General features: G+C 43.9%; 1 protein-coding gene across 3 annotated transcripts in view; it reads right to left on the reverse strand.

Annotated features, from left to right (window-relative positions):
* Window positions 1-348: 348 nt before the first annotated feature.
* Window positions 349-16,804, reverse strand: part of LOC147025734 (reticulon-4 receptor-like 2) — a 127,046-nt gene continuing 110,590 nt past the window's right edge. Inside the window, exons 5-6 of one of the 3 annotated variants that reach the window (XM_085880435.1) lie at window positions 4,237-4,420; window positions 349-2,229 (exon numbers count right to left, since the gene is read on the reverse strand). In XM_085880435.1, coding sequence (XP_085736561.1) covers window positions 1,679-2,229; window positions 4,237-4,420 — 735 coding nt within the window. In that variant the 3' untranslated portion in view covers window positions 349-1,678. The remainder of the gene's footprint in view (window positions 2,230-4,236; window positions 4,421-16,804) is intronic. The other 2 variants (XM_085880437.1, XM_085880436.1) reach the window with 2 other exon arrangements.

The raw sequence follows: 16,804 nt of genomic DNA on the forward strand, positions 1-16,804 counted from the left end.
TAGTGCCTGGGCTACCATCACTGCCAAGACGACGACGTCGGTGTCTACGGTTCGAACTTGAATCCGACTGTGGTCATGTTCTGCAGCATGGGCCACATGTAGCATGATGCGAGTGTCCGCCTCTTCTTGACCGCCTGGAGCCAGAGAGCTTTCATCTTTCTGCCTTGGAAGGCAGATGACTGCTTCACCATCAGTGACTACCAGCTCCTTTGCCTCATCATGGAAGGACTGCACCAGCACATCGGACAGGAAGGTGAAGAGCTCCACCTTGTTTGCGTCGACATGTAGGAAACTCTGCCAGTTTCCTGGTATGGCTGTGGTGTGTGTTTTTTTGACCATTTGACCAAAAATGACCATTTTTTCCCAATACAATGGTTGGAAATATAATAAATCAACATAAATGACATTGCCTTGTTTCCGTTTGTAAATGCACATCACATGGAGTATTTATCACCTCTGAGAAACCTACAAAGAGAATAACAATGAGAGATATCCCATGTTGTTAAAGTAGAATGGCGGCCGCCAAAGCTGACCAAGGCAAAATCTCGAGTGGCTCCATATCCAGAATTGTTCAGAATACATTAGTCAACATATGTACCAATTTTAGTGCTTTTATGAAAAGTCGAACAATTGGTTTGCTATGCTGCAGTACTATCACGATTTGTTATGTGTGTGAGAGGCGTATTGGCCCCAGTAAAGCAGACGTATACCGGGATGCATCTGATATGCCATTTTTATCTGAAATCTCTAAACCTCATGCATCCTGTAACATCAACCTTCAGCTCAGATATCATTTCGATTTCAAACTCCGGCAAAGTCTCCAGGCTCTGTTTCTCCAGCCGATTTGTCGAGCCACAACCCTCCAGAGTGATATATAATCGACAGTCGACTTTCATTGGGTCTCCCAAGTGGAGTGCATTTCAAAAAAGAAGCGGGTGGACTCGTAACGGAGATGGCTGCCATTCCCATTTTAAAATTAACAATCAGGATTTAACAAGAGACCATCTCACACAATTGGTATTCCAAATAGTTCTTGTACAGCCAAGCATGTTTGCTCTCTTACTTCAAAATGTACTTTTGTACAATCTCCCAACAAGTGCAAACAATGGCCACCGTGCTGTCATATATTGCGAGAAAATGTTGTCACATTTGTGTTTACGACTACCTTTTTTACTGACAGTTCAACAGCACCTGCTGATGGCAAGCAATTGATTTAGTATCGAGCAAGTACTACTTCAGTAACCTCTAACCATTCCACTGGCAATCGGTTTAAAAGCAGGAAGCTGGTCTTTCACATCCTCTGTCTTGTGTGTTGGGTGATGTTTAAGATATCTATATATAATCGATGGTTTGATGTTCAAATCCTCCCCGTAGTTAACTATAGAATGAAACTGTCCACAACAGTCAAAAAGAACGATCTGTTTTTGTTATGGTCATCAGGATGCCCTCGTGACTTTACAAAGGAGTCCATGTTCTCAACTTCTTCCCTCCAACTATGCACCATTCGCTGCTCTTCCTGACACCACTACATTGTCATTTCCTCCACACAAATCATTTATGAAGCAGATCTTAAACACATCTCTGAAATATACTCTTTCCGCCAGCTTCTAACAATCCTCCATCTTGTTTTTGAGCTATGCACGGCACACCATAATGTCAAACATCTTTAAACTGGTGGTCAGCACGAAGAAGTCCAGAAAACAATGGGAATCAACATTTCTAAACTAGACCATGCTGTAGGCCTGATGCTGCCTGCTCCAGAGTTAATCACAGCTTTTGTCTGGCACCTTGACTTTGACCGTTTGCGGCATCTCCTGCTACTTGGTTTAGCACTTGGATTTGGTTGGTTATCATCATCGGGTGGATCAGGTGGTGGGCGGCTCAGCACGGATTTGGAGGTTGAAGGTGCAGATGAAAATATTTCAGGTCTTGTTGCACCAAGGCTTTGTGCAAACTCCCTTCGTATCGGGCCTTGTTCACAAGGTGGCATGGTGGACAGGGATTTAAGGTCCTGCCCAACAAGAGAGGTGGGTGAAGAACAGATTGCCTCAGAGGAAGAGCCGTGGAAAGAATTGAGGAAGTCCCACAAAGAAGCAGCTGAACAGCCGCATGCCCATGGATTGCCATTGAGACGAAGATAGCGCAGGGATGTGAGGTTCTGCAATGTTACAGCATCAAGGTGGCTCAAGGAGTTGTTAAACAGGTAGAGGGTTGAAAGGGAAGTCAGACCTACAGAAACAATACAAAAACAGTTAGTCACCCGACAGGGTGGTGCAGAGGTAGTGCATGTCCCTATGAGCTATTAATTCTGAGTTTGATTCTTGACCCGAATGGAAACTTTGTTGGCAGTCAGTGCAGTCAGTGCTGGGGACCCATCCACCAGAATGTTTCCAGTGGACATTAAATACCCCGCAGTGTCTTTCGACAAAAAAGTAAGGGAATTATTGCCGGCACCCTGGCCAAGTTCCAAATTCCTGCCATAATTAGCTCTACAAAGTCCAACCTCTGAGTTGGAGCTCTGCCACCCCATCACCTACCATGGACAAATTATCCATCGCAGAGCCTGAAACTTGGCTGTGAGTTCGTAATAACAACAGAAACAGAGGGTCAAGCAAACACTTTGACACCTCACCTGAATACAACCTCATCTTTCCTTACAAAACGAGATCACGCATTGGAGTTTTAACATCCTCGACACGTGCTTCATTCAAAGCCCATCGGATAGCCCATTGCACTCTGACTAACAGACATTAGCATAGCAACCTAATTTATGGTTGGGTTTCATTACTTGTTACCTTCGCAAACTTTGTTGCGAAGGTTATGTTTTGATCGCTGTGTATTTATTTATTTATTTGTGACTATGTGTTTGTTTGTTTGTTTTTTTTTGTTATTCGCATAACTCCAAAAGTATTGAACTGAATCACAGAAAATTTTGTGGGATGATTGGTTATTATCCGAGGACCATTTGATTAGATTTTAGGAGCGATCGGGTCAAAGGTCAAGGTCAAGGTCATGAAAAGGTCAAAATCGTCTTTTTACCATAGCACGGTCAATTTGTATCCAATTTGCGTGCAACTAATGCCAAAATGTTCAGAATTCAATGCCCCATCTTGTGATATGTGACATGACACAATGACGTAATAACCCTTATTTGCGGTTGGGAGTCAAAGGTCAGGGGGGGGGTCACGACATTGCAAAATGTGCGGTTTTAGTCATAACACGGTCAATTCTTATCCGATTTGCATGAAACCAACACCAAAATGTTGACTGTTCTGTTCCCCACACTCTAATACCAATTACAAAATTAAGAGTACAAAGGTCAAGGTTGAGGTCATGAAAAAGTCAAAATCGTCATTTTGCCATAGTGCGGTCGATTTTTATCCAATTTGCATGCAACCAATGCCAAAATGTTGTGAATTCAATGCCCAATCTTGTGATATACGATATGACACAATGACGTCATTACCTTTGTTAGCGGTTTGGGTCAAAGGTCAGGGGGGGTCAACGACCTTTATTATCATAACACGGTCAATTCTTATACAATTTGCATGTAAGTAGATTCAAAATGTTTAGAATTCAATTCCCTATCCTGTGATGTGTAATATTTGACAGTGACTTTATTGGTGAGTTTAAAGCATTGGGGGGGGTGGGGGGTGTCACTGAACTTATTTCTTATAATGTGACCAGTTGTCATCAGATTGACTTGACACCGACACCCAAAAAGGTCAGGGAGTTCATACAGAAATTGTACAATGGACGTGAATCAGTGTCAAACAGCAGGAAATTTAATGTTTTTAAGCCATCATAACACAAATGAGATGGCAGATGTGGTCTGGGATTAAATACCCTCACAATCAACGGTTTCTGGGGGGTGGGTGGGGCAAAATGTAGCGTTGGCGAAGGTATGCGCTCTACTGAGTGCCCGTTCTAGTTTCATATTATTTCACTGTGAAGGAGAACAGACTAAAATGAACCCCTTCGAGACATTCCTAATTTAACCTGCTCTGGGCTACATCTGTGCCAGTTTCGTCATCATCTAAATGACCAGACCTACGATGCTCTACCAAAAATGAAACACCATGGAACTGCAGAAGGATAGACTGAAGCATTTTTTTTTTTTTTTTTTGCAAATGGCCACAAAATCTTTGGGGGTCAATATTATGAAAAATGTTTGGCTCAACATTGTACGCTAAACACGAATATTTTATTGCCTTCATGGCTGTGAATGTCTCTCACCCCTGAACGCTGATTGGTAAATCTGCACAAGTCGATTGCCATGGAGGAGAAGACAGTCGAGGCGAGGCAGTCCAGCAAAAGCATTGGGTTGAAGGGAGACCAGACGGTTGGTGTATAGAAATAGGGTTGTGAGGTTGAACAAGCCGGTGAAAACTCCAGGCTCCAGAGTCACAAGTAGGTTCTCCTGATGATGTGAAAGGAAAAGTGAAGGACATGGATGTTGAAGGATTACAACCTTCACAAACGCCTCCTGTGATTTGACATCAGATTTTATCCCAATCTCATGAGAATTCCTGAGAAGTTCTTGAAGGAGAAGAAAATAGGAGGATGGGAAGAATGGCTATGGAGATGAACAAAGATGAAATGAGGAGGGATCAGTGAAAAAGTAAAGAAAGGGTGAGGAGGTGTTGAAGAGTTATTTATCAGTTTATTACTGTAGTTTCAAGTTTGACTAGCGATACAGATGATAACAATAGGAACAGTATGAAAAAAAAAGTTCAAATCTGGTTTGAACCCAAATCCAAAACCGTGATCGTTTTTACACCCCCCCCCCCAATCTTTCAGTCTCCAGTCTTTCCTTCATGAAGAGGAAGCGAGCTATCACCGGCACCCCGAACAATTTACAAATTCATGCCCTAACCTATCAGTGGCACAGCTGTGCCCTCAGCCATTGACGCTACCCCGCAGCCTTGTGCTGCAGACAGAATAAGAAGTCTCATCCCTGCCACTTGTGTGTTTCCCCATTTCTGTCTCCTCTTCCTTTTGTTCTGTTACATCCTGATCCATTATATGTTCCAGCTCCTCCATGAGCCTCAACACTGTCAGGTCAGGTCAGGTATGGGAGCATGTGCCAGAACAGCGCGTCGCTGCGTCCACTTTCCGCCGGTACTCCAGAGGCCTCCGTCTGGCCATCCCCCAGGCAGATGCCAGGCCCATCCCCATCTCCTTGAGATGATGGTCAACCTGCTGCAACCACAAGGCACGTGGTCGGCCCACTGGCCTCCTCCACTCATGGGACTCCCTCGCTGAGAGAATCTGGTGAGCAGGATCAGAGTCAGGAAAACGAGCCACATGTCCATACAGCCGCAACTGACGCTCACGGACTATGCAGGTAACAAATCTCATCCGAGTCTCTCTCAGCAACCGCTCGTTGGACACAAAATCCGACCAGCGATAGCCAAGGATTCTCCGAAGAGACCTGGTACCAAAGGAATTAAGTCTCCGTCTCAGATCCTTGGTCAGATCAACACTGTATACAAACAAAACAAATAAAAACCAAACGGATGAGCACGATCTCATCAGATATTTTGTGTGGACGAGTGCAAATACAAATAAGACAGCTGGATTCTAATCCACTTTAAATCACAATATGCTCTGCAAGCTGGGACTGTCTGTCTCTGCAGCACCAGGAGGGTAATTTATAATTGGATTTGATCTCTTGAGGAATTAAACCTGTGATTGAAAAAAGAACAATCCCAGCGGTAAGGTACCATTAAGCTTTCCTGCCAATCTGTTGTGACAGCCGTTGAGACTATGGGAAAGGGTCAGTGAGATGTGGAAGAGATGAGTGAAGAAAAGAGATCAACAGAATAGAAAAGAAAAGAGATGGTAAAGGGTGGCTCACATGATTGGTAAAGAGTGTAAAGGGTTGCTCACGTGATATTCAAGAGTGTAAAGGGTGGTGCACATTATGGCAAAAGGATGGCTCATATGATGGTAAAGGGTGGCTCACATGACGGTATAGGGTGGCTCAGGTGATGGTAAAGGGTGGCTCACATGACGGTATAGGGTGGCTCAGGTGATGGTAAAGGGTGGCTCACATGATGGTATAGGGTGGCTCACATGATGGTAAAGGGTGTTTCAGGTGATGGTAAAGGGTGGCTCATATGACGTTAAAGGGTGGCTCAGGTGATGGTAATCGGTGGCTCACATGATGGTAAAGGATGTTTCAGGTGATGGTATAGGGTGGCTCATATGATGGTAAAGGGTGGCTCACATGACAGAAAAGAATGGCCCACATGACGGTATAGAGTGACTCATATAATGGTAAAGGGTGGCTCACATGACAGAAAGGAATGGCTCACATGACGGTATAGAGTGGCTCACATGATGGTATAGGGTGGCTCACATGACGGTATAGAGTGACTCATATAATGGTAAAGGGTGGCTCACATGACAGAAAGGAATGGCTCACATGACGGTATAGGGTGGCTCAGGTGATGGTAAAGGGTGGCTCACATGATGGTAAAGGGTGGCTCATAGGACGGTAAAGGGTGACTCGCATGACAGAAAAGAATGGCTCACATGACGGTAAAGGGTGGCTCAGGTGGTGGTAATGGGGCACTCATGTGATGGTAAAGGGTGGCTCAGGTGATGGTAAACGGTGACTCACGTGATGGTAAAGGGTGGCTCATAGGACGGTAAAGGGTGACTCGCATGACAGAAAAGAATGGCTCACATGACGGTAAAGGGTGGCTCAGGTGATGGTAATGGGTGGCTCAGGTGATGGTAAAGGGTGTTTCAGGTGATGGTAAAGGGTGGCTCAGGTGATGGTAAAGGGTGTTTCAGGTGATGGTAAAGGGTGGCTCATAGGACGGTAAAGGGTGACTCGCATGACAGAAAAGAATGGCTCACATGATGGTAAAGGGTGGCTCAGGTGATGGTAATGGGTGGCTCAGGTGATGGTAAAGGGTGTTTCAGGTGATGGTAAACGGTGACTCAGGTGATGGTAAAGGGTGGCTCAGGTGATGGTAAAGGGTGACTCGCATGACAGAAAAGAATGGCTCACATGACGGTAAAGGGTGACTCAGGTGATGGTAAAGAATGGCTCACATGATGGTAAAGGGTGGCTCAGGTGATGGTAATGGGTGGCTCAGGTGATGGTAAAGGGTGTTTCAGGTGATGGTAAAGGGTGGCTCATAGGACGGCAAAGGGTGACTTGCATGACAGAAAAGAATGGCTCACATGATGGTAAAGGGTGGCTCAGGTGATGATAAAGGGGGGTTCAGGTGATGGTAAAGGGGGGTTCAGGTGATGGTAAAGGGTGGCTCACGTTACAATACACGTGAAATTGTGATTTAAAGTAAGAATGCAGCCAACAAATATGAACAATACCCTTTGGAAATTTATTTGGCCTGAAGGACATTTAGCCTTGAACAGACAGATCAAATTATTCCCTGCTTTTCGACACAATTCCTCATCGATCAAGTTGCACGTTTCCACAACTTTTACCCTCAACTCCGTGAGGATTTATGGTTTTTGTGTAAAGATTGACTCTTGAAATGTGCCCATAGAAAATGGATATTCGAGACAGCTGAGAGTAGGCCCTGTCATTTTACATTGGTGTCTGTCTGAAACCTTGAGAGAAATGGCGTGATCTTCAAAAGCTTTATGGAGAACGTCAAGGACAGCTCTCTCTTTGTCATTAGACTCGGTAATGTAATGGTAAGAGCGTCTGCTCCGAGTCTGGGAGGTCAGAGATTTGAACCCTGGCCGAGTTGCACCAAAGACGTTTTTAAATGGTGCGTGTTGCTTCCTTGCTTAACGTTCAGCATTTTAAAAGGACAGAGCACAGACAAACAACCATAGGTTGGTAATAACAGTGAAGGCTTTGATGGGCCAACTGGCCTCCTCCTGCATCGAAGTTCCTTATAAGGGAATTCATATTATTATTATTATTATCATCATTATTATTATTATTATTATTATTCTAAGTCTAAGCCCTAATTCCACAAACACTCAACGGGGTCGTTTTGAACCATGGCAAGATAACAGGCCAAATTAACTGTTCATTTGATGAATAGAACTGCTGCATCAGGTCCAGAAATGCAATGAACACTATTACACAGCACTCTCTTGATGTAGCAAGTGATGTAACATTCCAACAATCACTGCTAACAAACCTGCAACGAAAAGAACACCATCATCATTTACCTGTCACAAAAAAAAAACCAACCTTGTAATTACCAACTAAGATGAAAAATAAATCGCATAAAATAATCATACGAAGAACATTCGGTAATTGAGAAAGTAATGTAAGTAATGAACAACGGTAAAAGGCAGTGAAGAAAAGCATAATTACAATTAGTGCTTTTGGTGTAATTACAAGTATATGTAGCTGGTCATGTTTAGCCCATTCAAAGAAACCAGAACTAATGAAGTGGTGCAACAGGGCAATTAATTAGTTGAACGCAACACAGTCTGAACCCTCATGAGTGTTTCTTGTCGACCTGTACTCGTTTCCGTTAAATGCTGACTTGGAGGTCAACCTTATATGATACATTTTTGAGCAAACCAATTTTCACATGTAGTTAATGAAACCACTGGTGAGGGATGTCATTACACCAGTTGGTGACCTCTCTGCTTTCTACCGCCTATCAGGTCTTGCTCTCTTGGCTCTTTCAATCCTCCATCCCTCCCCAGCCACTCCAGGTTACATTCCCAAAATCCAAGATTACTGCTCACTGAGCTTCCCCTAAGCTCGGCTGTTGATCTGATCGACAGCTCTCCCGCTAAATATCTCATTATACCCACATCAGCTCCTCTATTCTCAGTTCCCTTGTATTCGCTGATGGTTCCATGCGACCGTTGCACACTGCCCCATTTTGGTGGTAGTCCACGGCAATGCTCCACGAAGATCACTCCCACTCTTCATTGTGGTTGTGGTTCTCTTGCATTTGAATTCATCCTTCCTTATGAGTAGTTAATTCAACCATTTTGCTCATGATATGCAGAAGATGAAAAACATGTGTATTGTCACGTGCTCCCTTTGCATATCATAAGCAAAACCTATGGGTTTTTTTTCCTCCTGTTTTTTTTAATTGTAAATTCCTGTCTTGACTTGTTTCTTTAAACTTCTTTATATTTCCATTTTATCGGGAGCTTTGTATCTTTGCCAATAAGAGTTTTTTTTTTTATGATCCTTGCATCCATGGTGGCCTTTCAATTTAACATAAATCTTTGAACCTTTGCAAATCTCACCCTGTCACTCCAAAAGGATTGTCAAACGAACCCACCTATCTATTGCCAAAAGGTTCCGACTCTTGGATTATTGGTAAAACCATCAGCCATGGTCTCTTGTGGGCTGACAACCAGTCACAGATTGGGCATCCTCCATAATTCCTTGAAAATCAGAATGACTCAGAGCCGATAAGACCTGTATCTGTAGTTCAATGGAGTACGACTCTCCCAACTGGCTGGTGTCTCAAGAACTAAAGCCCTCAACATTATTACAATAAGCCTGGTGTTGGCTTTATGGTTATGGTGGTGGGCTGGGGATCCTAGATCCTGAGTTCAAATCCGCCTTGGCTGCTGAAGTAATACTGTTACGAATCTGGAAGCTTACTGCGCTCAACATTCAGAGTCCCCATAGATCAGTTATATCGGTAAGTGTGTGTTTATAGTTAGGGCCCCCTACCTGTGTCTAACGGGAATTACATGTGTGCGCTGTGGAAATTCGTTTACAACAAATCTCCTTCACCTCGCTTCCTCACACCGCCATTGCCTACGTGCGTTCGACCACGTACGTGGGCGGAGATTTCAATCGCCTCAGACTGAGACTCCACCCAGGAAGGCAGGGGCGTGCCCCTTGTCCAATCAGGCCACAGAGGGCAGCTTTCTCACGACACGCCGGCCAATGAGAGTTGAGATTGCCACAGAGTTCGACTTTCCCACGACACGGCGGCCAATGAGGGTGGAGGCCGCCTCAGAGGGTGATTTTCTCACCCCGGACAAGAAGGAAATATAAAGGAACGCCAGGCTGGGAGCGTTTGGTTGGTCATCTTGGTTGCCACCTGGTTGTCGTCTTGGTCATCATCATCGTGTTGCGGGTTCAAGTCCCGCCGAGCTGGATCATCGTCGCCTCTAATCTTCTCCTTAACCATGGTCGATTGGTGCGTGGCCGGTTGGAGAGTGCGGTGCCCGGTGCTTGGAGCGGCGTCGTGTTGCAGGTTCGAGTCCTGTCGAGCCGGATCGTCAAGGGCCACACGAGGTGGACAGGTCCAAGCGCAGGCTCTGGTCTCCAGCTCCCTTTCTTTGAGCTGGAAGACTTCAATAAAGACCATTGGGGTCCATTTGTGTGTGTGTGTGTGTGTGTGTGTGTGTGTGTGTGTGTGTGTGTGTGTGTGTGTGTGTGTGTGTGCCCGTCTTTAAGTAGCAACTGTATCAGTGCTTTTGCTTGTACATTGACTGCATTTCTTTTAGTTGGATAACTCTGCTCTTTGTGTGTTCCCTCCCCCCCCCATTATAAATAAATCCCCTGTTAAATTTTTCAGCTCATTTCTGTGTTTCTTTTATTGGTTTAGCAGGGTGCATGTTGGGAAATTGGAAAGCAGCAAATTGTGCATTTGGTCCAGCGGCTCTGGTAACTCCACTCGGTTACGCCAGATCCGAGCCGTAACCGCGACTCAGATCGGACAGAGTCGGACGAGGGTTAATTTCCCCAGTAGTTTGGACGACGTGGGTATTTAGGTAAATTGAAATTGGCAATCGACCCTATCCCACGCGGTCAACCTATTGGCGATCTTTGGTCCGATAAGGGACCCGTCGGCTCCAGAGTTATCCGGGGTGACGACCTATAAATGCCAGGTGTTCGGTGGAGCCCACTCTACTGCTCCATCTAGCGGTCGTGCTCGCCACCAAAACTCGGCCCCACGATAATACCAGGTGGGGTTGACTCTGTCTGTCATCCTTCCGAGGTTGGCAAAATGAGTGCAAGCTTGCTGGTATACTGTGTCGGAGTGGTGACCCATCCAGGTTTGTGCCCAATAGCCAAGGAAACTGCTCAGGCAGCACCAATGCTCTGCACAGAGTATGGCCCCAAGGGATGGATGGATTATTGCAATCTACTGCAATGAGACAGAAAGGCCTGTTTCTCTCACTTCTCAGACAGTTCAGTGGCCTGTGTTATATTTTACTGCTTTTCCTCTGGTCTGGCTTCCTCAGCTCTCTCAGCCCTGTGACCCATCCCAGCTCTTCCAGGTGCACATGTTCTTCCAGTAACCTTCACCTGGTTGAACTCCCAAAATCCAAGTTTACAACTCACTTCCACTCTTTTTAATTTTTCTCCCTTGTGGAACTGCCTTCCTGTAGCTGATCGATCCCACTCCTCCATTAAAGGCTTCAAGTTAGTGGTATATATCTCATGTCATTCCCCATCCTTAACTACGATCTTTTCTGCCCATCCTTCTTGCAGGTTACTGTGTTTCCTCCTTGACACTTCCTTTTCCGGTTTGTAATTGCTTTGCTTTTCGCTATTGTTTGCTGAAAATTACGTTGTTGCCCTCGGGTAAAAAAAAAAAAACACCCCCAAAAACAGTCAGCTTCTGTTCACAGGTTTCAGATTAACCATTTTGTCTTTCTGATGAAACTGTGAAGGCAGAAAGCTATCCATGACTGGTGTTTGTGCCATTTTCTGAAAATCCACATGACTTGTAAACACATACATACACATATCCATCCATCCAATGGGACCACCACACTCTGTGGAGAGCGTTGGTGCTGCCGAAGCAGTCTCCTTGGCTGTTGGGCACAAACCGGGATGGGTCGCCACTCCAACACAGGATACCAGCATGCTGGCACTCATTTTGCCGACCTCGGAAGGATGACAGGCAGAGTCAACCACACCTGGTTGTTATTCAACAGCCAAGTGGGACTTGAACTCAGGATCACGAGGATCTCAAGCCCACCACCCTAACCATTAAGCCAACACCAGGCATATACTGTTGTGGTGCCAGGTTCGGTAGCGAGGACGACCGCCAGATGGAGCAGTTGGGCCATCTCCTGCCGAACACTGGAATTGAAAGGTCATCACCCCGGATAACTCCGGAGTCGATGGGTCACTTAAAGGACCATGGTCCCCAAATATTTTGACGGCGTGAGGTAGGGTCCACTTGTCTCATTCCAATTTACCTAAGTACTCACGCCGTCTAGCTCCCGGGAAGCCACACCCTCGGCCGGCTCTGTCCAAACCGAGTCGCATGTACCAACTCGGGTCCGGGGTAACCGAGCAGGAGTTACCAGAGCCGTGCCGGTCCAAATGAACACTTTCGGCACAAACGGCCTTACTACTTCTCAAGCCCGCACCTTACAATGATAAAATGCAATGTACAATGAGCAATCAAGACTTATACAATTCGACTTAACAGACTGGTGCCACACACACACACACACACACACACACACACACACACACACACACACACACACACACACACACACACACACACACACACACACACACACACACACACACACACACACACCAAAAGAAAATGGACCCCACCGGGTCTTTATTCGGTCCTCCAGCCGAGGAGGATAGTTCAGCTGGGAGGACAGAGTCTGGCCGGGTACCTGTCTGCCTCGTGCGATTACACCGACTCCAACCCACAATGGGGGGACTCGAACCCATGATCCAGAATGCAAATGAGTGCAGCCAGAATCCACGAACAGCCCGGCCAGCCTCGAACGACGATCAACCACCACGAGCACCAACAAGACCAAGGAACCCCGGAAAAGACCGACTCCAGACCAACTCCAAAAGGCTCACACACCCAAAAAAAACCGACAAGACCAGACCAACGCTTCCTCACCGCTCGCTCTCTTCTTATCCCCCCCCTCGCGGGTGGAGCTCTGAGGTAACTTGCCGCTGGATTGGTCAGGGGGGAACATTCCATCTTGCTGGGGTGGGGTTAGTCCTGAGGTGATCTTTGCCCTGATTAGACAGGGTTTCGTCGGGTGATGTGCTGGCCATCCGTGATTGGACAGGGGGGAGCCCCCTCCTTTCCTGAGCGGAGTCGGAGCTCTGAGATGAGGAAACCTCTGCTCACGTCCGTGGTCGAATGCACGTGGGCAATGGCGTCGATGGTGCGAAGAAGTGAAGGGAATTGATTTGTTGGGGAGGAAGATTTAAAGATGTAAAAAAAACCTGACTATAAAAGAAACCCGCAGCGCACACATGAAATTAACCCATTAGACAGAAGGACGAGACCCTAACTATTAACACATACTTATCGAAATAACTGAACTGCAGGGGCTCTGGCTGTCTGTGTGCAAGAGGCTTCCAAATCCATAACAATACCACTATATATATATATATATATATATATATATATATATATATATATATATATATATATATATATATATATATATATATATATATATATATATATATATATATATATATATATATATATATATATATATATATATATATATATAGTAACGGGACTGACTTCACAGAAATTTTATTCCAAAAAATATATTGAAATCACAGCTTGTCCCCTTCAAAATAGTTTCCCTCCAGTCTCACACACTTGTCCATCTTCTCTTCTTCCACGCTTCGATGCACCCCTGGAAGGCTTCTTCTGGAATCCTCTGGAGCTCAGTCATCACGGCCCTTTTGATGGCCTCCACATCAGGAAATCGGGTCCCCTTGATCACCCCCTTGAGCTTTGGGAAGAGGAAAAAATCACAAGGGGCCTAGTCTGGTGAATATGGGGGTCACCCCAGAGTTGGCAGGATCCTCTCCGCCAGAAACTGTCGGATGCTCAGGACACTGTGAGCAGGGGCGTTGTCATGGTGGAGCACACAGGCGTTGTTCTCCCACAGATCCCTCCTCTTGTCCCGGACTGATCTCATGAGGCACCGGAGGATCTCGTTGTATACATATTGATTCACTGTTTGACCCTGTGGTAGAAACTCAAAGTGGACGATGCCCTTAATGTCAAAAAACGCGATGAGCATCACCTTGACCTTCGACTTCGACATCCTTGCTTTCTTTGGTCTTGCAAAGGTCTTTCTTTGGCCATTTCTGGCATTGGGTCTGGTTCTCCAACAAATCCTCCCTTTCGCCAACAGTTCCGAATCGTTTCTGCCGTAACTTTTTTCCCACGCAACATTGAGCATATTCATCGTGTCCAACAGCGTTACCTTTTTGATGACTTCGTTGGCTACAAGTTCTTCCTGGCTATCATCGATAGTATCAATGATGTTCTGGCAAAGCTGGTGTCGAAAGTAGGCCTTCAGCGTCCTAATTATTCCCATGTCGCATGGTTGGAGCACCGATGTTGTGTTCGGCGGGAGGAACTTGACGGTGATGCTCTTCAGTCCATCGACTTGAGTGTGTGCCGAACAATTGTCAACAAGCATAAGTAGTGGGGCAACTTAGCATAACAATTGTGCATTTTGTGAGGAAAGCACCAAATTTGGCACACAAGTAGCCTATCATATTATGAACAGATTTGGATATTGGGCCATTTAAAATTCAGCTGCTGATGGCTGTGGCAGCCATTTTCCACTGTCTTCAAAAATTTGAGATGGCCCAATATCCAAATCTGTTCATAATATGATCGGCTACGAGTGTGCCAAATTTGGTGCTTTCCTCACAAAATGCACAATTGTTATGCTATATTTAGCTAAGTTGCCCCACTAGTGGGGCAACTTAGCATAACAAGCTTACCATAACATTAGCATAACATAACATAACAACAAGACATAACATAACATAGCATAGCAACTTAGCATAACATAGCATAACAACAGGATCGCGCACATGCCAAGCAGGTGGATTAATTAAGCGGTGGGTGGATTTATTATCCGGCGGATTTCTCCATGTAAAATTCTGTTCCAACTTATTTTGGTCACAATAAGCAGCTGGATTTTATAACCGTGGATTTATAAAGCGGCGTCTACTGTGTGTATATATATATATATATATATATATATATATATATATATATATATATATATATATATATATATATATATATATATATATACATACATATATATATATATATATATATATATATATATATATATATATATATATATATATATATATATATATATATATATATATATATATATATATATATATATATATGCCTGGTGTTGGCTTAATGGTTAGGGTAGTGGGCTTGGATCCTAGGGTCCTGAGTTCAAATCCCGCTCAGCCTGTCATCCTTCTGAGGTCGGCAAAATGAGTGCTAGCATGCTGGTATACTGTGTCGGAGTGGCAACCCGTCCAGGATTGTTCCCAATAGCCAAGGAGACTGCTTCGGCGGCACCAACGCTCTGCACAGAGTATGGTCCTAATGGATGGATATATATATATATATATATATATATATATATATATATATATATATATACATATAATGTAATAATGTATAAAGACATAAACAAAGATATTTTGAAGGACATTATCGTAAAAAGAAAACCACAAAGCTTTTCGTTGTACTCTCTTCAGGTGGAATTCGCACAAAGTGAGTGAGTCATGAAGAAGTACAATCTAATGGACACCTATCAACAGTAAATTCTGAACAAAGTCAAATCCAATCAGAATTGACTTTGTTTATCAGTGTCCATTAGACTGTACTTCTTCATTACTCACTCACTTTTTGCCAATTCCACCTGAAGAGAGCACAACGAAAAGCTTTGTGGTTTTCTTTTTACAATAATGTCCTTCAAAATGTCTGTTTATGTCTATATTAAAGTTCTGCAGTTCCAAGCATCTTTTTATATATATATATATATATATATATATATATATATATATATATATATATATATATATATATATATATATATATATATATATATATATATATATATATATTTATACATATATATATATATATATATATATATATACATACATACATACATACATACACAAACATGTATACATAAACAATAAACATATGTGTATATTTGGTTACACACGCTCTCTCTCTCTTTAGAAAGTTCTCCCATTTCTACATTTAAGCCCCTTGTCATTCTCCCCACCCTTTAACATCTGTTGTTTCCGGGCTCTGACAACCTGCTCTCTCCAAAACCTTGCAGCTTGTTTGATTTTCAAATCCATGCCATCCGTTTCCCTTTACACTTGTTCTCTTCTTCTGGTTCTCAAGAACCACTCGTCCTTCCCTTGTTCCATATATTATTTACTGCCTTCTTACGAAGCTCATGTAGTATCTCAGGGAGAGAAAATATTTCACGGTCAATTCGATGAAATTCTCAGACCTTACCTTCTTAGTTCTGTAATTAATCAGCATGTGAATATTTACGAGAAACCAAGAGAAAGGATTTATAATAAGGAAAATGCCTTCGGTTACATTAATGTAGAAGCTGCTCTAAGCCAACAGATCTCATTGGGAATAAACGATGCCTTGGATGGATCCCTTGTTTCCCTTGCCAGAGGAGAGAGTATTGCATTTGTGTCTGTTTGTTACTTACGAAATCTCAAGATTTCGTAAGTATATTGATGACTTCCGTCCTCTGTTTGTGTGTGTGTTTGTGTGTTTGTTTGTAGGCACGATAACTCGAGAAAGGAAGAAGCTACCAATGTCAAATTACACCACGTGATTCAGGAGGGTGATGGCTCGCGCTGATTAGATTTTGGTCAAAATCGGTCAAAGGTCAAGGTCACAGTGAGGTCAAACATAATTCCGTAAATTCATGTGGAGAAATGGAGTATTTTTTGCTTCGGTTGACGTTACGAGTTCGTTTTAACTTCTATTTTAATTTTGTCTTCGGTTTTTGCGATCGCTAAGGACGCTTAAAA

This window comes from Eptatretus burgeri, chromosome 5 (assembly GCF_056783735.1).
Source record: "Eptatretus burgeri isolate ZD-2024b chromosome 5, Ebu_testis_v1, whole genome shotgun sequence".
NCBI classification, from domain to species: Eukaryota; Metazoa; Chordata; class Myxini; order Myxiniformes; family Myxinidae; genus Eptatretus; species Eptatretus burgeri.